The 22,868-nt window shown below is 41.2% G+C and overlaps 1 protein-coding gene across 5 annotated transcripts; it reads right to left on the bottom strand.

The window, feature by feature from the left end:
- Positions 1–235: 235 nt before the first annotated feature.
- On the bottom strand, positions 236–22,462 carry LOC128417521 (opsin-5-like). 5 transcript variants are annotated; one of them, XM_053396307.1, is made up of 8 exons: positions 20,565–22,462; positions 18,717–18,850; positions 17,022–17,044; positions 14,629–14,716; positions 12,149–12,311; positions 9,010–9,137; positions 7,967–8,301; positions 236–2,579 (listed from the first exon to the last, which is right to left on the bottom strand). In XM_053396307.1, the coding sequence occupies exons 2-8, from the start codon at positions 18,772–18,774 to the stop codon at positions 1,962–1,964; spliced, it is 1,413 nt and encodes a 470-aa protein (XP_053252282.1). In that variant the 5' UTR covers positions 18,775–18,850; positions 20,565–22,462; the 3' UTR covers positions 236–1,961. The 5 variants fall into 5 exon arrangements, with proteins under 5 accessions (XP_053252282.1, XP_053252286.1, XP_053252285.1 ...); XM_053396311.1 differs by lacking the exon at positions 20,565–22,462 and having other exon boundaries at positions 7,967–8,040; positions 8,185–8,301; positions 18,717–19,086; XM_053396310.1 differs by lacking the exons at positions 17,022–17,044; positions 18,717–18,850; positions 20,565–22,462 and adding exons at positions 17,579–17,741; positions 18,074–18,166.
- Positions 22,463–22,868: the final 406 nt, after the last annotated feature.

Here is a 22,868-nt window from a genome sequence, read left to right as displayed (position 1 = left end):
ACAGTTCTAGGTCACATTCACACTATGCATTTGAAGCACTGTGGTGCCAATTTCAACTGCTATGCCTCCCCCCCCCCCAAAGAATTCTGGGAGTTGTAGTTTGTTAAAGGTGCTGAGAGTTGTTGGGAGATGTCCTATTACCTCCCAGAGCTACAATTCCCATAAATCAAATTCACTTCTTTATCTATTTGCCTGGGTGATTCTGAATGGCTACCAATTAGAATCTTAGACCAAACCCTGCTTGATGGAGAAAATCCAAACCTAGAGCACCTTCAGCTTTTCCTTCATGGCTTCTGACAAGTAAAAACCCATCACCCCTGCAAGTAACTGATTCCACGGTCAAACTGCTCCTACTGTTAAGTTTATTTTAATGTTCAGCTGAAAACTGTCCTTAACTTCTGCCCTCCAGGGCACCAGAGAACAAGTATTATGTATCAGTCCTTTGAGTCTTCGATGTTCCCCTCAGTCTTCTCTTGTTCATGCTAAAGATACCCAGTTTCTTCAACCTTTTCTGAGAGAACTTGTTTTCTACATCTCTAACCACCCATTCTTCTTCTTCTCTGAACTGTTTCTGATTCATCCACAACCTTCTTGTATCACAGCACTCAAAACTGAACAAAGTACTCCAGATGAGGTATGATTAGTGCAGAATATTAGCTGTGTTTGAAGCTGCATCACCTTATCAACTCATGTTCAGCAGCTAATAGTTTATAATCCTGAGATCCAATCCTGGGTCCTTTTCACATGTCAAGTCAGGTATCCCCCATCCTATACATCTACATTCGATTATATTGCTTTTTGCCTAGATGAAGAGTCTGAATGTGTCACTATTGTATTTCAATCTCTCTAATCCCACCCCCTTCTCCAGCTTTTGCAAAGTAAAACGGCTATGGGGGAGAAGGACAGAAGGTTAAAAGAGTAGCAGGCCTCTGGCCAGAGCAATCTTTCCCAAATAATTTCTTGCAATTAGAGGGGCAGGCACTATCTGTCTTCAGGTCAGGCACTGACAACTCAGTGACACTAATAACCTGCTTCAGGTAAGTATGGCAGCAGAAAATGTTTTTAAGAGCAGGGTGCCAGTTCCAGGGTGGACAGAGTATAAAGTGATCCTCTTGTGTGTGGATAAGCTCCTTCCCTGGCTACAGCCCAGGGGCAGCTAATATCTTCTGCACCTTGTCCCAGATGGCTCAGCTTCTGAGTTTTGTTGTGGGAGAAGTAGGTGCCTCGTTGAAAGAAGTAATGATAGCCTTATAATGCTTCTCATGCTGTAAATTCAGAAATACAGGAAACATCTGGCCCCTCACAAGTTTGTTCTTGAAAGGCCAGGCTGGGGCACTCATGCATGAGTGGAACTGACTGTAAGTGCTCCAAGAGCAACATGGGAATGTACCAGAGAAAGGAAAATTTCCCACTCCCTCTCCTAGAAAGAACACTGCATGAGAAAGGAGATGTGAACAGTAGCCTAAGCTGAAAATGGAAAAAACTGTTCATAGCTTCTGGGGCGGGTACCATATGCCTTGTGGAACTACTAACAGTTCAATGGACATTACCTCTCTGAAAGGACTCTCAGAAAATCCAACCTAGACCAAGCTTTTTGCTGAATATGCAGCATATAAAATATATTTACCAAGCATCTGAAGGATTAATGTTTTGCAGAAAAGCCTCACAAGTATGAAGTGGTTTGCTTCTGTGAAGCAAAGGACATAAGTTCTGAAACTCAAAAAATCAGAAGTGAATGAAATGCAGTAGTACACAATTTGTTCTGAATGCACATAGGTATGGTTGTGGACATGATGAAAGTCAAATACACTTTTAAACATATTTATGCTGCATTACTTCATCCTCCCATGGGTAATAAGGAAATAAAAATAACTGTATAAAAATAGGGTAGTGCTTAGAAAAGTTTTACATTCGTTAAGTCTGGTGCAATTAAATTATTACCTGGAATAATTTAACATACTCTAGAGGTTGACAAACCTAGTATCCATAGGTATGTTTTCTAATGTTACTTCCAAACTATCAATCTCACTGTTTTTTTCTCCTCGGACAACAACCTTTACATATTTTTCAGAAGCATGCTTTGCGTTCGATTGAATTTTATTTTCCAAGGGTATGTTTTCTTGAAGAGTGTGTTCCATGGTGCTTAGCCTGTCCTGGCAGCACTTTGGGTAGTTCTTGAAGCATTCAAAGGTATCGTTGCACTTTTCACAGGGAAAATAAGAACATCCTTCTACTATCTGCATGGAGTTACTGCTGGATTCATGTCTTCCCTTAAATGATTTCGTGTGGACTTCCAGAACTGATCTGTAAGAACAGCTCTGTACATGCTTGAGACAAAAACAAGTTGTGATGCATAATTGTTTGAGAACAGCAAAATCTTTGGCAATAGTGCTTCGGAAATTAGGCTTTAGCATAAGATACATAACTGGGTTATAGAGTGTTGAAGACTTGGCAAAAACAGCAGGTACAGCAAAGGCTAGTGGAGGAATCCTCTCTATTGACCCAAAGGCTGCCCACATGGCAATGACAGCATATGGGCTCCAGGCAGCAAAAAATCCAATGCATACAGCAATGCTCAGCTGCAAAGTTAAAAGAAGAAAAGAAAGTTTGTGCTATTCAAAACAACAAAACAGTAGGTGGGTTAGATCAATAGATTGCCTAATTCACTGTCACAGGCTGCCTAAGAGTGATGATATGACTGTCAGTCAATTTCAGGGCCATTAACAGAATTTGTTTGACTTTTAGTCTATTTAACTACAGTTTGCAGCTCTAACAATTACAGTGTCATCACTGGTATTATAATCTCATTGGCTTAATTGTTTTTGTTTTTTTAATAATTTTTTATTGGTTTTTCAACATAAATTAAACACATTACAATTCACAATACATAGACAAACATATAAACATGTATAATTTCATAACCTCTTTTTCATAAACCTTATTTCACCGACTTCCCCATGCCTCCCTTTTCTGCATCCCTATTTTAAAATTTTCTTCAGCAACCCCTCATTTCAGTTAACATTCACTTTCTTTAATCCTTCTTCTCTTACCCAATCTTCTTCTCTTACCCAATCTTAATTGTTTTAAATAAGATGTGCTTTGTTTTTAATAATGTGAACCAGATGAATTCATTTGGTGGAAATTTGTCTAATACTTGGTGGCCCTTTTCCACATGCATACTTGCCACCACAATAACCAAGTGGCCATAGCTACTAAACATGCATTTAACTCCTTCAGTCCCCTAGACTTTGTGATATGGTCCCTCCCAAGAGTTTATAACCTACACTGGGCAGCCAAGATTGCAAATAGGCTACAAATGGTTATGAATATATTCAAAGAGCATAGCATCCAATCACAGTCAAGGAGATCCAGGTGCATCTTGCAAGCTAAATGGCAGACAAAATAGAGATTATTTCTATTCTTATTTATTTTATTTGTGAGTTTATTGGTTGCTTCCTATACCCTGAAGTGATTTAACAATAAAAGCACTAACAATAAAAACATGCTTTAAAATAATTTCACACTTCAATGAGGGATCCGCAGCAGGAGAACTGAGACAGTCTCTGCAGTTGGCTGCATGGCTCAGGTCCCATATCTTCCCCTCTGCTAGTACAATAGGAATTCATTCATACAAAGCAAACACTATGGGCTTTGCTACCAAAGCATAGCAATGGTTGTTCCATTTTCCAAGGTTAAAACTTGGGAGAGCCCATGAGCAATCAGCCTGCAAACAGCATTTCCATGCTCACAAAAGTGGTGTTCTTCCTTCATATTTGATCATACATTCACATACCCACACCCACCCACACAGAGTTCAGAGAGTATGCAAACTCTTTATTTGAGGCAACTTAAGTCTTTACTTAAATTGCCTTGTTGCTGCATTCTGCCCAACACTTTGACCATTACAAAGCACTCAAGAATTATGCCATTTCATGCAATCTTACATTCAGTCCAAAAAATGGAAGAGGAAAAAAGCACCAGTCACAAAGCCTTAAAAAGTGAGGTGATCCTTAAAAGGTGCTTCATATTTTAGTCTTTATGGCAGGGGTAGCCACTGTTGTGTCCTCCAGATGCTGTGGACGCCAACTCCCATCATCCCTGAACATTGGCCATACAAGCTAGGTCCACCTTTGACCATACCTGCTTCCACTTCTGGATGCATATGCAAAACATCAAACAACTTTGTGAGGTTCAATAAAGATAAAAGCCAATAAAGACAATTTCACCTCCACTATAAATGTGCTTTAAAATATTAAGAGAATGTCAACATCAAAGCCTGTTTATCTGTTTATCTCCTGCTGATCTCCTCCATTTTTCGGAAGCATTTATCAAATGGAGTATATAATAGTTCTGAAATAGGAAGGTTCTTTTTTTATATTAGCACTTAAGAATATTGGTTGTAACTATAAATAAAGCGAGGATATATAATCATTTGCTTTGACAACCAATTACCTATACATATTTCATAGTGCCAGCATCTGTTCTTTTTAGTGGAGCTAAAAGCTCTCAAAGATTAAAAGATTGATCAGCTGCAGTTAATCACAGGCTACCTCCCCACCATTATCTGCTGTCACAATCCTCCTGGGGTGAAGGGGAGGTCCTAAGAATGCACTCAGTGAGTCCCAATCTTTCTTCAAAGGAGGCTTGGCAAGTCACACACACACACACACACACACCCCGAAGAAGTGAGTCCAGGACACATTTCATCTGCCTACATTCACTTTTAATAAAGCATGATGCACACCTGATTCCAATTACTCCTCCATTGAAGAATGCACTGGGGAAAAGGTACAACGAACGCCACACCCCTGGTGTGTCTCTATCACTCTATTGTCACTCTTCCCCTTTATGGCCTGGCATGAGAGACAAGATCATCCATAGAAACAAGGCGGCTCCCTCCATCTTAGTGGGTGGCACAAGGCAAACTTCAGCTTGGAGATCCAGGTGTGAGCACTAATTCCCTTCCCCATGAACTTTAATGAAACGTTAACATTTTTAAGATTCCTACAAGCCCAGGTACTACAAAATCAAGGGTCTGGTTATAGCACCAACCTTCTCGGCTGCGGCTCCAATCTGGTGGAACGCTCTGTCAGAAGAGACTAGGGCCCTGCGGGACTTGACATCTTTCCGCAGGGCCTGCAAGACAGAGTTGTTCCACCAGGCCTTTGGTCAGGGCGCAGCCTGACTCCCTCCTCTGGCAACCTGCACAGAGTTTTGCTTAATGGTTGCCATTAACTTGATTTTAATTAATTTTTATAATGAAATATTTTTAGAATGTTGGTTTATTTGATGGTTTGATTATTTGATTGTTGTTAGCCGCCCTGAGCCCGGCTTCGGCTGGGGAGGGCGGGATATAAATAAAATTTATTATTATTATTATTATTATAAATCTAGCATCAGTGTAAAAGCTGGTAAGACAGTCCTGTTCACAAGCCAAAATTTCTACAAATGTAAAATGTGGACCAACAAGCAGTCTTTGGCACCATGAAAAGTATTAGGAACAGAAGTCAGAATAACTGGATTCTTTATTCTTAGACAGGAAACTCAGTGCCAAACACAATTCCTGTTCATGCTTCAGTATAATTTCAGAATATCATAGCCCTCTTCTCTTGCTTCTTTTATCCACATATTCCATTAAAGGCAAAAGGCTGTCAACATAAGTGCACAGCAGCCATGGAAACCAACTTGTTCAGCACCAGTGACCACATCAGCAAGACTAGATGGCAATTACGATGCTTTGCTTATGCAGCCTGGGGATAGCAACAGGGTGCTTGGAGTGAGTGGGCACCCTGCCATCTGTATGCTCAAGCCTATATTCCAGTACAACTTATCACTTCTTAGGGGAAGTGACTTGTTGAGTCCAGGAGACAGTTAATAATAGGACATTTCCCTAAGTTAAACTAGTATTGCTGCAACAGATGCGTATATTTGGTGAGATTATCATGGGCTCCTACTTGACAGGGCCTACAGCAAGACAAACCCTTTCCTCCTGCCTCCACCTTTGCAAGAGTTTACACAAATTGCATCTATTTTTATATTTGTTTTCTAAAGTATACTCATGTAGCCTTTAAAATGGGAGAGACTAAATGCTAAAGATTGCTTTAGGGCTGAATTTAAATCAAAAGCTGTTTAGCAATCTGGTCATCAGTTTTACCACTCCATTGATAAACTTGATATATGTTGGACTAGATTCAAAAGAATACAAAGTGAACTAAGTTCCCCCCCCCCCTTGCAGCAAGGCTCACCTCCTCCATGACATTAGATAGTACAATAGTACTATGCTAGCAGCATAATAATAGAAAGATGGAGCTTCCATAGACTGCATGAATTACAGTGAACACATTGACAGATTGCAGGCCAGAATCAATGTAGTCTCTGACTGTTCAATCATTAAACAGAAACTCTGCAGGCATTAATCAACAGGACAATGAAACTTGCATCTAAAATGTACTTTGATTACATATTGCACTTAACACTTCTGGCAAACAAGTTATGGTGCTGTGATATACTGCAAAGAGCTTCATTGCCTAAAACACACCATAATTTACAGGCTGTATAGAATCGTGTGGCTTCATTGATCTCAGTGGAACTACAGCAGAGCAAATGGTTTGTAAATTACCCATAAACAACTCTTAAGAGTCTAGCTACCATTGGCCTGATCCTGAATAAGCTCTGCCTTCCTGAAATGTTGACTGAGCCAGCAGCCCAAAAGCTAAACAAGTTCCTCCCTAGAATGTCCTTGCAAAAACGTCAGATTTGTCCCATCAGGGCAATCTCCGTCCATTTGTCTCCAAAAGATACACATTTTCTAACTTAGCTATCTTACATTTTAGTACCACCTCAGTAAAGAGGTAGAGACAGAAAGATATCTGAAGGATTATTTCCCTAATCTAATTTTCTAAAATGCTGCTATGTAAATTTTTAATTTGAATCAGATTTAGAGTTAACAAATAAGCATAAAGGAAAATATAATACCACAACAAACTACATTAAAACTGTTTTGTTGTATTGTAATGTCTCCATTTTGATAAAATATGTAAATAGCCTGCATTGTTCCCCCACATTTTGATTTTTAGTCATGGGAATAGTAATGTATGTTATTCCCATGACCCAAATTGCAGAGTGGAAGAAAAAGGTCTCATCTGTTCCCCTTGCTAGAATGCCAATGGCAAGAGTGTCTTCCCCTCTGATAAGCTCTCTCCCCCATCCAAGTTCTTCATGAACTGCAGAGACTGTGAGAGGGGCAAGGGGCAACTTGTCTCCCTTCATGATAGGGGAAAGAGAAAGTGGGAACGGGTGCAGAAGTTAGTGGTTTAGTCATCATTGCTATTCTGGACTTTCATGTTAGGGTTCTCTGCATGCTTACTGGAGGGTAAACCTCGTTGAACTCAATGGGATTTTGCTTTTGACTATGTATAGCTCAGGCAATTAGTAATTTTGGGGTGAGCGCAAGAGCCTGTTGGACCTATTAGACTGAGGACTAAGTTTAAATTCTTTTGGCAAAGCATGCTTTGTTTCTTTCCCCTGCAGAGCTAGGCAGAGTCTCAGCAAAGTTTCATATCTAGAGTAGCGAGTCAGAACTATCATTCCTGGCTTAAAAGAACCCCATTTTATTAAGCAGGGAACAAGTGCCAGGCTCAATTGCTGTGCCCTCCCCTGACACCTGGCTTCAGCACTTTGATTCTGATCTCTTTAAACCACAATTCCCTATTATGATCAATTGAAACAACCTCAACAGATCCATGGAAACATCTGGCAAGACCTATTAAATTAGAGTATTTAATATGCATTATGAACTGTTTCTAATTTTGAGCTGCTGCTATGCCTTTTCCCAAGAAATGGCAGACTAGTTGCTATTGTTGTTGTTTATGGGGCTTTGAATTATGTTTATTACATGTGAAAAAGCAATGAAATACTTTTTAAAAAATCAATAGGTGAAGAAAAAAGAGCATGGCTTTTTAAATACCTTGGCTGTAACAGCCTGCACGTTGCTCATCCTGGTGGGTCCCAGGACATGTTGCTCCACTGCTTTTCTAGAGTCTTTCACCGTAATCAGAATAAGAGTATAGGAGGTAACAATTACTCCACAGGGGATAATGAAACAGAAGACAAAAAGGACAATCGTGTAAGACATTGCTGTTGTGTTTATATTTGATGAATACCAGTCAATGCAACATGCTGTACCATAAGGTTCGGCTCCATATTCTCCCCAGTGAGCCAGTGGGGAAAGGGCAAAAATGGCTGCATAGGCCCAACTGCATCCTATCAAGATCCAACCATGTTCTCTCCTAAATCTATTCCCTGAAATACAAAATATTCACATTTAAGATACATGGGTGAGATGTTGCTTGTAATAATACTGCAGCTGGTTTTAAGTCTACAAATCAAAATACAGGCCTCTCTGTTTATTGCCTATAGAGAAGTGGTGACTAACTTATGGCCTTCCAGAATTTATTGGATTCTAACTCTCATTAGCTACAACTAGTATGCCCAACCCAATAGTTACTCAAGCCAACCATGACCAGTGTGGGGAGCGAAACATAGTGTTATGTCCAAACCAAAGGAGCAAAGCAACCCAGGTTGGTCTATACCAGGGACGTCCAACTTCCTAGAGACTGCAATCTACTCACATGATTAAAATCTGGCAGTGATCTGCCCCTTTTGGGGGGTGGGGTTTAAGGTCAAAGTTGGACATCCCTGACCTATACATAGTAAGCAAGTAATTATGTTCTGTCATGCCATGTACATTGTGTTGCTATTCAACAGCCCTCCAATGCAAGTTATAACAGTATTGTTCACAAAAAGGGGGGAACCCTTCTACAGAGAGAGCCAGAGAGAAAGACAGAGAAAGAGAGAGAGATCACACTCCCTAACACTCCATTTCCTGAGACTCAATGGCCATACTAGAACTGCCACGATGATAACCTCGCTAAAGCATTTAGTACCAACATTAGTGTTGCATAACTCTTGGTTCTTCTAAATTTGTGCAGAAGGAAAAAAAATATTTACCATAAGTTGGGAAGCAAATTTTTAGGCAGCACACAGTACTCAATAATGTTAGTGTAGACAGACTGCAGATTCCAAAAAATACTCCACAAAATGCATAGAACAAGCAAACCTGTTGGCCAAATAACCACCTAGGAAGAAAAATGAAACAGTTATTAATATCAAAAAATACTCTTTTCTCTACTGTTCAGTCATATATTCAAAAGTAACTTTCAAGAGTCACTACTGTACTGAGATAGCAATACTGATTATAGTCCATGCTCATTCTGAGCCAAGAGGGACCTTAATGTATCTTTATTTGTCTATAAAAAATTAATGCACGTAAATGCTTGTAACCATCCCATGAAAGAAATTATGTTGCTTCATATTTAAAAAACATAATTGAAAACACAGCATGCATCTGAAAGGATTCTGACCAATATATAAACTCATTAAAGAAATAACACACCATTCTATAAAAGCATTCAGTATCTTGCCTGTATCTCTGGCATGTAGTGTCTGCTTGATACCACTTAACTTGAAAAATGGCTATTTGAAGTTGGGCGGAGAAAAGGCACATTTGAAAATTGTGGATGTGCAGATTTAATATTCTTACATATTGAGAGAGAACTGAAGTCTAAAGAAAAGGAAACTCCAGTGGAATGCTCTCTCACACAAGTACTGCAATTGTTTGCTTATTTATTTATTTTATATATCCCATACATATACTAAATTTCACACATTTGTTCCAAGGATAAACAATTATAGAATAATGCAACATACAGTAATTTTTTTCTCATTTATGAGTTATGTTTTCTGTATGTATTGTTTATAAACCAATGAAGATTGAATTTAAAAAAAGAATAATGCAACATACTTACCAGCATCACTTAGTATCCAAACACTTTCCTTAGAAAGGTTTGAATGAATAAGATTCAATAGATAGCTACGACAGACTTAATGAGCCCAATAAGGTTCAACTAGTTTTTTCTAGCTTGTAACATTTAACCGTTCTTATCTGCATTAGCTAGTAAGAACACTGGCCTTTGCTTATCCATCTAAAATAGTTTTGGATTGCATGACACACTGAGATGGGAAGTATTTTCCCAAATCACTTACCACATAGGGCATGTATTACTGTGCCCTAGACGACAAGTGACAACCTCAAAAATTGAATTGGAATAGGAGAGCCATTGTGTTTTGATTCCAGCTCTCTGACTCAATGACATTGTAAGACTTTAGTGCTGAAGATCCACATGGTTTCCTGACACCATCATCAGATACTTTACTGGGCCCCTTCCCATTTTGACAGCAGTGCGTAGAAGAGCGATATATTTAAATTAAAGAAAATTACTTTTATAATAAGCCATATTAATAATAATATCTACCTTGTATTAACTGCCCCCCATCAACTTGAGTCCCAAAGATGAACTCTTAAATCTGTGTCTATCTCTTGACATAGACCATCCAAGTCTCAGTGCCAAAAGCCTGACTGAAATTGATCTCACCCAAGAGTACCTAGAGCTGGTCAAAAGTGGCATGAGCAACTGTTCAAATTTCTGAGTCAAGGGGGGAATTTTTCGACCACTCATAGGCTGTGCAAAAGATTTACAATTACAACTAATGGCAGGGAATACTGGGGAGCACAACTCTGACTTTTTTTCCAAAGCAGGGCTGATTTCACTATCTGCAAGAGTGCCAGGTAATTAAGAGAAGTCTTGCTTTGGCAAGTGAATGAGACAGTAATGAGGCTTTTACATTTCTTTGTGACAAGCATAGCATAGAGGAAGCCAGATAATGCGGAAAATAACAGCAGATGCTGGATGCTTCTTTCTTTTTCTTTGATGGAATTCCTACTTTTCTACCAGTAGTTTAAACAGTAACACTTCTTTGCACAATTGTATGCATTTCAACTGGGACGTGGGTGGCGCTGTGGTCTAAACCACTGAGCCTAGGACTTGCCAATTGGAAGGTTGGCGGTTCCCCGCGACAGGGTGAGCTCCCGTTGCTCGGTCCCAGCTCCTGCCAACCTAGCAGTTTGAAAGCACGTCAAAGTGCAAGTAGAGAAATAGGTACCACTCCGGAGGGGAAGGTAAATGGTGTTTCCGTGGGCTGCTCTGGTTTCGCCAGAAGTGGCTTAGTCATGCTGCCACATGACCCGGAAAAACTGTCTGCTCAAATGTCAGCTCCCTCGGCCAGTAAAGTGAGATGAGCGTCGCAACTCCAGAGTCGTTCACGACTGAACTTAACTGTGTCCTTTACCTTTTTATGCATTTCAAATAAAGAGCTAAAAGTTTTATTTCTGCTGGATAAATATTTTTAGTTAAAGCTCAATGTGTTTTACAGTGGTACCTCAGGTTAAGAACTTAATTCGTTCCGGAGGTCCGTTCTTAACCTGAAACGGTTCTTAACCTGAGGCGCACTTTCGCTAATGGGGCCTCCTGCTGCCACTGGCACACGATTTCTGTTCTTATCCTGGGGCAAAGTTCTTAAACTGGAGCAACCACTTCCTGGTTAGCGGACTTTGTAACCCGAAGCGTCTGTAACCCGAGGTACCACTGTACAAGTTAAGTGTATGCAGTCATTGGAGCTTACTCCCAGGTAACAATGTATAATTGCACTTGTGTGTGTGTGTGTGTGTAATGGATCCGCACAACTGCCTGTAATTTTGGATTCTCCTTGGAGACATAGCTAGGGATTATCCCTGGCGAGTGGCTACAGCAGTTTTCATGATGAGGTCATGAGCGTCAGAACGCATAACCTTGAAAAAGAAACATAAGCAATTCCACTAATGTATTCCTTTCATTTCAATTGTAACTGAATTTCACTCTGTAAAAAAAATAAAAATCATTTGTAACTAAGTAACAATGACATGTATTACTGTAGAAAGGGAAGCTGGATCTTTTGTTATTCCTTCCACTGAAAATTAGGAAACCAGGTGGAGTAATTGTACTGAATGAATGCAACTTTTCCCCAAAAGGTATCCTAGTGACAACAGTGTTGTGCAGCTCAGAATACTAATTACTGCCAGCAGCTTGAAAGACTGCTTTTCTCAGCCCTTGGAATTATTCATCACTATAGTAATAAAAAAATGTGGAAGAAGAAAAGTTTAGTTACTGTTTCCTACTAACAGAGAACTCAAGTGGATGCACATTGAACACACCTGTGTGAAAGGCTGGATGTAACAGCTAGAGGGTACAAGGTCAGAGTCATACCAAGGTCACTGATGGCCAAATTGATCATGAAGTACTCTGCTGGTTTCAATATGTTCTTTTTCTTGTAGGAAACATAGAGGAGGATACTGTTCCCACAAAAGGAGCATATGCCTGTAGGACAAAACAAAAAAGGGTTAACTGTTTTCACTCTCATTAGCATTTTGACTTTGCATGGAAGTAGCATGTTGTCCCTTTCTCCAGTGGCTTTAAAGGGAAAAACATATAGGGCAAAGAGATGACTAATCATGATTTTTATATAGGTGTTTTTACAAAAAATAATAATTTTGCAGCTTGATTTCCAAATTGTTCTCTTTCCTTAAGTGCCAGTTTATTCTTATCACCCTTGCCTCCAAAGTGGGTGAGCACTTTGTAAAAATTAATGAATATGACCCATATAATAAAAAGTATACTATCTGTATAGAAAAAATTAGACATAAAACAAGGCAGCAGGGAACTAATGGCACCTTACCATGAACCAAATTTAGTTCAAGTTAAGCTGACCCAGACTGCAGCCCACTCCACAAAATGCTAAAAAGCCACTCAAGCTTTTTATATATTGCCAATCAGGTTTTCATGATGACCGCAGCTAACCTAGCTGACTGCACTGTTAAAATGAGCAGTAGCGAATTTATTCAAGGCACTAATTGAGCTCAAAGCTAAAGGCAAATATATCACATCCAGATCAGTCCTCTGAACCATAATGGCTACCATCTTCTTTTGTGCACAGATGCACCATATGGAAAGGCATTATGCTATATCTTTGTGTTTCTGTAAAACAGGGTAAGAACAGCTTTTGAGGCACAAGACTGGAGAAACCAAATAGAGGAAAAGGCAAAACAGTTTATATTTCAGCACCTCTCTTCCAATTAAATTTGGAACTCCCTGTGCCTGTTTTAAAGAACACATGCCAAAAGATCCCAAGTCACATGTGATTTGGCTCTAAAACGCTATGAACCTAGGCCAGGGGTGACCAATGTGGTGCCCTCCAAATGCTGTTGAATGATACAAATTGCAATTTGGCAACATTTAGAAGGTACCACATTGGCTGTCCCTGTCTTGGACTGTCTCAGAGATATTTAGTCTTAATGTTTAGTTCATCAAGTACTTGAGTTAGCTGATTTGCCAGGAAAGTCACCAGATTCAGATTCAGTAAAGCCCAATATAAATTTCTGCTAGCTTGCCAGGAAACAATAAACATTATTTCCACAGTAATTGTAATCTGTGTTCTTTATCTGTGAAAGTTCAGCTAAAACACTGCTTCCCACAACACATCAATATGTCTGTGAAAACCCCAATGTGTACTTTGTGCATTATATCATCCTTTAACTCCAACTTCTACATTTCCCCCCACCTTAACACCCATGTGTATCTATGCCTACCAACTGAGGATTACACGTCATGTATCTAATGGAATGGGTGCTAGTCCATGAACGCTTGTGCTATAATACATTTGTTAGTCGTCAAAGATGCAGAAGACCCTATGTTGTCATTACTTAAAGATTATTTCCTTCACTAGAAAACACTTCAGTCTCTAAAGGTCTGATGGCACATGAAGGCACCACCTTACTGAAGCTAAGCAAGTGTGGTCAGATGATGGGAGACCTCCTTGGAACCACATGTATTTCACCTTGGGTTCCATGATGCTTCTGTGTAAAAATGGAGTGTAAAATATAAGAAAATACAATAATAAAAAACTCAATTTAAACTAATTTAAACCAATGCAAATGTAATTATTTTATTACACTTACTTATTTCAAAAATGAAATTTTGCATACTGCTTTATGTATTCCAACTACAATACTGTGAAGCAAGTCACTAAAATTCCCATTGTATTGATGGGCGAAACTCAGACTATAATTTGCCCATTGCTGTCCCAGGAATTCACAGATGAACAGAAATCTGAGTCCAGGCTTGCTGGGGTCCAAGTCCAGCAGAGGCCTCCAGTCTATATATACTACAGTTGGATTCTCCTCTCTAGCAGCTGGTCCATCCAGTTCCATATGTACTTCACACAGGAAAATATGGTCACCTTCTGGATGGGTTATATTTCAGATTCTGTCACCTACAGCCTTTGCATCTACTACCAAAGCACACATAAGCAATGCAAAGCTCAGACTGGGCCGGGAATGAGAAAACAGATACATGGGTAAAAGGTAAGGTAAAGGACCCCTCGACGATTAAGTCCAGTCTAAGGCGACTATGGGGTGCGGCGCTCATCTCGCTTCAGGATGAGGGAGCCGGTGTTTGTCCACAAACAGCTTCCTGGGTCAGGTGGGTAATCAGGACCAAGGAGTTAAACAGTATCACACACATGCCAGTGGCACAGTTACAAAATCTTCTTTTGTTTTCTAGAATGTGAAATAAAATCATCATCATATGTAGAGAATATCACAAACATATGTAGAGAATATCAAACAATCACTCTTACCAAATATAATATAGAAGATTCCAACAATAATATCAGCTGCTTCAGTTATTTTGGAATGAAATGTTGCGTTCTCAAAGTAAGAACCCATCTGGAAAAAAATATGATGGAAGAAGAGAGAATTCAAGATAAGTACATCTCAGGAACCTCAGTTTTCAGGTACAGTGTTTTCAAGCATTGATACATAAATGTGGAGGCATTTTCTTAAGCCTTGCGGTAATTTAAAAACTGACGTTTTGAGACTTTAAGGAAACATGACCAGATTCAAACCCTCTGAGAATCTGGGATCTCCCCCACAACCTGGTTGGGCAAGCACAAGTCTACTTGCCCACTATGCACAGGCTACTTGGAGCAGGGGCCACAAACATGTCACTCATAGGTGCACATACAACACTTTATTGCAGTCAATAGGAAATAGAATAAGATGTGGCTACAGCGTATGTGTGATGCCTACAATAATTTTTCCAATTTGCAAATGTGCCAAAGCTTTATCCACACCAATCTAAAAGATGCCATAGAATGACATTGGATTTATGTGTTCCTTCGTGGCACCGCAAACATAACGGTAAATGTTTAAAAATAAACTATAAAAATCACAAGTGTTGACATTATTCATTCAAACTTTATTAAGAATGCCCTTCTCACAATTCATCACTTTAATACTGCATACTACGTGCTGAAAAAATATTTTTCAAGTCACAGTAAAAGTATAAATAGCACAGAATATATTCTTCAAAACACAGTCCTTATCAACAACCTTTTATTGTGTTCATAATTCTAATTTCACAGGGCTCAATGCAACTTCTGTATGAAGTCACTATGGAAAAATTGCCCAAATAAAACAATCACTAAGTTATCCAAAGCATACTTTAACAAGATATTTATAACATGAGTAAGCAACCTTGCACTACCAAGGAAAGATGAGCAAAAACAGAAATCTCCATCACAGATTTTACATCAGTGATTGTGAACAGTGGATTGAGAGCCTTCAGAGGACACACAGACTTCAAACATGTTTCACCAAGCTACGTACTCAAAACAAGGTGGTCTTGTTGTCTTGGCAGCCCAGGACCTCCATACACACGGTCCGGGCTTGCATGTCAAAGAGGTCACATTGATGCTGGTAACATAGTAAAAACAATGCAGGAGGCAGAAGTTAAGAGTTACCAATTTCTGCAGCCCCAGCAAGCACTGTGAATCTCCAGCTGTTTGATTTCACCCCTGGAAGCGCACTCCATTGTCTCTCAAGACAGATGGATGCTAACAACATTTAACAGTGCTTCATTTACTTACCACCCATCTATTCAAATATTTAGTTAAACTACTTTTGACTAGGGCAAAAATTCAGATGCAGCTCCCCACCCCCACCCCCCAAAAAAGCCCAGAAAAATTAAAAAATCCAAAATTTTCATGATTACAGTTGGCCCATGAGTGGTGACTTTCCCAACAGTGAAGCAGGAACAAAGGAAGTGTGAGCCACCTGTGGTTTCAGCAAAGAGCACCGGCATGCTGTACATTCACATTTAAGTTTTAGTTTAACTATGGTTTTAAATTATGTGTGGACCAGACCATTGTGTGGGTGAGCAGCCTTCAGCAAGGGATCCTTCGTGGGGGGGGGGAGCCTTCAGAGACATGTGCGGATCTGTCACTATACTCACTGACCCTTCCAGAAAAAAGGATCACTTGATGAAGGCTCTGTATGTATCTGTATGTGAAAACAGAGCTTATTTTCTTATTTTCACATACAGACACACACATACACACACACATATCACCTGCCATGATGATAGACTTTTACTAATTTAATAGGTAATTTTAACTTTCTCTTTTCCCAGAACACATGCTGCAAGTCACTAGCTATTGTTAGTGTTTACTAGGTCATTATTATTATCATAAATTTATTTATGCCCTGGCTTTTCCCCTAATGGGACTGAATTACTAGTATATTAAATTTGTATAATATTAAATGAAAGCTTTTTTTAATTGACAGATATATACTTAAGTTAAATATATAGATATATGTACTTAACTGAACTTAAAAAAATGTTGACCTAGAACCTGGGGAGACTGGACAATCAGTTCTCAATTATTTTAATGGAAACAGGTCAAACTGAGCCAAAAGAATTGGAAACACTGCTGTGTTTTTATTGGAGAGACCTCATATGACACGATACTGAACAGTTTTATTAATCCCTTATTGTTTTATATCTGGCTTGCACTAGCTACATCATTTTTGGCTTGCAATCAATAGATATTTATAGACCCAACAAGCATATGCCAAAAGTTGATGTCTTCAGCTGATTAGGACAATGGGTGCCAGCCAAAGTATTCATAAGATATCACCTCTACTTCTCTCTGTAACTTTGTGTTCATAACTTTGCTAGAGTGGATCATACCTGTTTGTCACTACCTTGAAGGACTGCTGCTACTCTTTTTTTTTTAACCTTTCTTATTGTGTTGATCTGTCATGGAACAACCCCAGTGAAGAAAATAACAGTGGTTACTCAGACCTCATCTCCATCCTTCCTGTTCTCTCTCTTCCTTCCATCACACTTGGCTGGCCACTTAATCCATCATCCATCATCAATTTCCTCTCTTTCCTTCCTTTTCTCCCTTCTAACTTTCTGTGCTAGAGAGTAATTGCTCTCGCCTTACTCTCTAACCCAGGGGTCACTAACTTGGTGCCAATGGGTGCCGTGGAACCCAAAAATGCCTTCACTGGAACCCCTAACCAAGGGACTCAGGAGGGAGAGAAAGAAGATGTAATGTCTGTACCTGTGTTATGCTATGCCCCAGAGGGGTGATGAACCCTCAATCTGGCCCCAAGCAAAAAAAATAAATAGCCATCCACATTTCAGAGTATCAAAAACCTTCCAGCATGACTGTTATGCCTGACAAATGTTTATATTTAATGTTCAATCCTTCTCAGGCCACATGCTTCACAGTCACTTACATGGTACTCAAATGAATCACTTCATCTGATAAAATATCCTGATTTGCATGTCTAAGCACAAGGTACTTGGAAGTACGTGATAGCATGCATGCAGAAGATGACTCCAGAGATTCTTATTTTTCTGTCTGCAATGCAGCTTGCTTCTACTTTCCTTTTTCCTCTGCTGGGAAACAGGACATCAAAAGGCTTTCAGAGCAATTAGCAACATGAGGAATCAGAGAACATGCCCCAAAGCATAAGTTTTTAATGAAAGTTTGTGTGGAACAAAAAATATTTTCCCAAATTTTATTATGTAATACAATTTACCTAATAATTCTAAGAGTGGTGGTGGCCAATATTTCTCATCCTTGGAATTTAATAGAAGAACCACAGTCAGTTTTGGCTTGAGAAAGCGAGTTACTGATAGACTTGTATCTTGCATACATGTTATTATTACCCTGCAATATCTGAAACTGCTCAGCCTGGATAAAACAAGCACATTGGTAAAGCCCCAACCTTTTGCTTCTTTTGAGAAACCATGGGTCACGGGGAAAGTTTCTTTAAAATTCCACAAGCACAGTCCACAAGAAATGTGTCTTGCACAAGCTTCAATGAAACTGCCATATCTGCAAAAAACAAACAAACAACCCAACACTTGTACTATATGGTACTACTCAAGCTTTTTCATCTCTTCATAATAGGAATTCTGTTGATGTAAAGGCTGCAAATGATGGACTACAATGTCAAATGCACCATCTGCCCACAATTTGACTGCAACTCTCACATATGTAAAAAGAGTTACATTTGAATGACCAGTAATGAAACCTAAATGTGCTCACACATTGTGACACTGCTACCTGCACACCCAGACTTTCCATATGCATTCCTGTCACACATAAAAATATTTATTAGAATTCATTCTAATTATTTATTTTTGACTCAATGAGTCAGATCTTTATTTCCCTATCCCCTATCCCCACTTTAAGGGCCAACTTTGACATGTGGGTGGGGCCACTAACCTGTCAGTCACGTGATGCCATGATGACATCAGGTGACTGATAGGGGACATACCCACCCAGTTGGCAAAGTATAAATAAACAAACAAGTATAAATATGTATAAATAAATAAATAAAATAAACGCCCATCATCCTAGACTACTGGTCATGCTGGCTTGAGCTGATGGGAGTCCAACACAAAAGGGCTGCACATTTGCCATTCCAGCTCTAGATGTTTAGAGTTCTTGAACTTTAGAGACCTCACTGAAGGTGGAAAATATGTTTCAATTGTACCATCTGCCAAAAAGCAGTATATGATGGACACCTGGGAAGCTGGAAGAAACTATGCAGAACATATCATTGGGAAAACAACCACCTTGGTGTTTAAGCATACCTAAGTGTCTTTGACTTGTTTTGTCTACAGAGAAAGACAAGTACATTGGATTATAGAACAGACACAAATATTTTGTCACACTCCAAACACATGGGTGGAAACAGGCAACTAGCAACTATCCACTCCATCATAGTTTTTAAATAAACTCCCTGAACTTCTTTTGAAATTAAAGCTCACCAATAGCAGTATAAAGAAATAGACAAGGGTGATGTGATTGAGGAACATCCTTTTCTTGCTCATAGTAAATGAAAGTTCAAATAGTTAAGACCTATGGAAAGGAAAGGATCCTCCAGAACACCTTGCCCATATTCTGTGTACTCTGGATTTAGCAGGAGCACGTAGCACTGCCTTCTTCTAGAGCAGAAGCAGGGAAAAAAGAGCTGTTAGCTAATTTGGTGAGAGGTGCAGTTAAAATGAAAGAGCTACACTACAGAGAGCAATTGGCTCCCTTTTACACTACATGAGTACTTGCAACAGAGGGGTCAAAGAACCATAGCTTCACAGCTTGACAGATGCTAATGAATGAATATCATGTTGCCTGTCTCAATAGGCACAGAAAGTCTGAGCTGTGTTGAGCACCTCTGCTATGGCATTACCTCAGATGCTCTTGGTTGCAGAGTCGCCCCTTATCACACAGCTCGACAGTTCCAAGTTCCCAGCAGGCCAAAAGTAACACCAACTCCCTCAAAAATTAACAGAGCAGGCATTGCCCCTTCAAGATGTCCTGCCCTGTACGTTCTTTTAATTTTCTTTTGCATTCTTAAGAGGACAGATGAATTCACAACAGCAGCTGTAGTGTCAAAGATGTTCAGAATTAGCAACTGCTGTTGGCAGTTCTTTGTCACAGCAGATGCTGGATAAAGTAGCTTGTTGAATTTAAGGCAAGGTAACCAACCACCTTCTGCAATCTTGCATGGCACAATCTATATAGTAAGATCTACATCACAGGGATCATAAAAGGAGGTTGCAGGCACCCTGCCCATTTGGATTGCAACTTGACCCTCTCAGAAGCTGGACACCTTCACAGCCAACAAAAGGAGTAACAGCACAGAGTAAACAACATATAGTTATTGGCCACAACTTTCTTAGACAGTGCTATAAGACACCACATTCTTGTACTACTGTTATTTGCACTTACTTCTCATTAGGCGCAGCATAGCTAAGCCTTCATTTTCCACCAGTACCTGACCTTACCTCTCTGAACCCACTACTTTAGTACTGAACCTGAAAACCCAACAGGACTGCCATCTGTATTTCATTGTTTTTACTGGCAGAACCTTTCTGTCCAATTATAACTGGATGTCTGGCAGAGATTCAACAGGTGTTGCTCTCCCCATCAGGACATCTTCATTTTGGCACCGGCCCACCTGCTCAAAATCCAGCCTTGCATGAAGCCATTAGATTTCAGTCGGGCACGCAGCGGCTATAAACTGGAGTCAGATTAAAGGAGGTGGGGGGGACTGGAAATTAATACATAAATAAAAAATCAAGTCATCAGGAACTTTAGAGTCGATTAGGCAACAAACAGTCCAAGGTTTAGGGGCTGCCAGTTTCCATTCCCACAAGGCGCTCGCTAGAAGCTGCAGGTGGACCAGGTGAGCGGGCGCGCAAACTTACCTTGGCTCCGGGCTGGCGCGCGGGGAAGTCGGCGCAGCGGCGCGCGCTCGCATTCTCCGCCGCCGACGGTGCCGCTCTGCGAAGCGCCAGAAAGAAACGAAGCGCTTTCGCCAAGGAACCTCCAGTGACTCACGAGACGGCAGGGGCAATGCCCGCGGGTCTAGAAGGCGAAGGCGCGGATTGGGGCGGGCTGGAGCCGGGGCTGAGGCAAGGGAAGTGCCTCTGCCGCCGACGCCACTCGTTGCTCCAGCATGACGCTGCTACTACTACTAGCCCACAACTCCTGCGGGCGCGAAGCACAAGGAGCCCCTTGCCCTGAGGCGACGGCGCCAAGTTGGGGAGCTCAGGGAGCAGAACTTTCCGCTTCTTCCTCACCTCCGCCCGCTTCTCCCACTTGCTGAGAGGCCGGAGGAAGGGCCATGGCAACGGCTAAAGGGAGCCGCTCTCTCGGGGGCTCCCTCATCTTATAGCCACGGGCGGGGAACTCGAGGGAGTTTCCCTTTCCTCCACCCCCTGATAGCGACTGGCCCTCCAGCATGAGGCGGCTTCCCAGCAGCCTTCCCGCCTTTTGAGAAACTGGATTGGATGCGGGCGGAAAGACCCCGAAGCGGCGCCTCCAGTGAGAAGAAAGCAGGTCTGCTCCGCATCTTCCCATTGGCCAAAGAAATCTCGGCGGCGTCTCTCCGACGGCACAAGGGCTCTCAAGATCCTGGCGCTAATTGAGGGGGGGGGTAGGGGGAAATTGTATTTGGTTGCTTGTGTTTGATTATATATTGTTTTTATATTCAACTAATAAAATATTTAATAATAATAATAAAGATCCTGGCGTGCGCCTTGCGATTGCGCCAGGGCGAAGCGCTGGCGCTAAGTAGGGTAGAAAACCCGGAGCCCACAATCTAAACTGAAACCAAGTAAAATTGTTCTTACTTCGTTGGAATCTTGCGGTGGGGCTGCTGGGCGAATTTAAATTCTGGGTTGATTCAGATTTAGGGACAGCCCCCTTTAGACGGCCGTGTCTGTTACTTCAGTTGTGAAGCACATAATTAACGTCTCTCTCGTACACACACAGAGCGCCATTCCATGCTTTACCATTGCTTCACGTAAATAAATTTATTTTTATTTCCGTCCACATTTGTATCCCGCTGTTCTCCCAAGGAATGGATCCTAGTTTGTTCTCATAACAATCCTGATTGGGACTGTGCGGTGGAGATCTGATTTGCCCAAGGCAACCCAGTGAGCTCGCTGGCCGAGACAGGGCTGGGATCCAGGCCTCCTCACTACTTTGCAGCTCACGGCCCTCCCGATGGGTAAGCTAGACACTGCAACACGGCAGAATAGCCACACCCCACCATCCACTCAGCACTGATCTTATGGATATTCGTCTGCTTATGGTGAGAGCCTAAGATAGGATCATCTGTGTCCTAGTGGGAAACAGCAATTGCATGCAGAGAATGGCTGTTCAGCAGGGGCAAGATGGGCGCGCGAAAGGTGCTCTGCACATGCTCCGTTTTCCCACTGTTCACATCGACGCTGACAGCTGAAGCGTGGCTTCTGCGATTCGCCGCCTCGTATCCGATGCAGCCCGGGCAAGCCGGTCACCACCGCAAGGTTTACATACCCGGCGCAGCAAACCGAGCAGAGAGGGGGGAATAGAGAAGGTGGTCAGATTCGCTCGGATATTCACCATGATGGTTTCTGCATTGAAGTCGGAGAAGTGCCAGGTTTTGGAACGGCACATACTTGTAGTGTGCTAATGCAACAATAAAACATGGGTGGTAATTGCAGACTTCCTATGACACCATCGCCCTCTAGGGGCTGATATATGACACCGCGGCTAAGGAGCACTGCGCTAACCTAACCGTGGACCAGGAGAGTTGAATAGGATAAGGCTGGGGCAGGATCATATGGATGAAGGCTGCAGCAGATAGGAATCTACCCGTCATCGTGATACTCATGCTATCGGAACAGAGCCTTACTGTGAAGACTGTGCATTGTCAGCGTGCACTGATTTACACACATAAAACAAATTCACGCACAGGCGTCTTCCGAAAACCCACTCCAAACCCAAAGAAGTCCCATGACGATCAGCAAATGGTAACAGAGGCAGGACCATGAAATCTGGAAGCCCCTAATCATGAACCAGCTCATGGGCAGTGGATACAGATTCAGTCATTCTGACTCAATGAGGCAGTTGAGTAGCTCGGCCGCTGTATCCACAACTGAGCAGTCCTGTTTAAGATCCACTCTACCCACCCCAAAAAGGCGGAGGGGCTAGAAAAGGTGCCCTAAACATAGTCTGCCTCA

Source organism: Podarcis raffonei, chromosome 7 (assembly GCF_027172205.1).
Source record: "Podarcis raffonei isolate rPodRaf1 chromosome 7, rPodRaf1.pri, whole genome shotgun sequence".
In the NCBI taxonomy this organism is placed as follows: domain Eukaryota; kingdom Metazoa; phylum Chordata; class Lepidosauria; order Squamata; family Lacertidae; genus Podarcis; species Podarcis raffonei.
Note: the sequence above shows the minus strand (reverse complement) of the source record. Positions and strands in the feature narration are given on the sequence as shown.

Bases quoted from the DNA above. Each gene is read 5' to 3' on its own strand.
- LOC128417521 (XM_053396307.1), bottom strand. From the start codon at position 18,774: ATGGCAAATGTGCAGCCCTTTTGTGTTGGACTCCCATCAGCTCAAGCC. The intron at 14,717-17,021 runs GTATGATCCACT...ATTTTTTTCCAG, and splicing joins TTCAAGGTAGTGACAAACAG to ATGGGTTCTTACTTTGAGAA. The intron at 2,580-7,966 runs GTATTTAAAAAG...TTAACTTTGCAG, and splicing joins TGCAGGCTGTTACAGCCAAG to CTGAGCATTGCTGTATGCAT.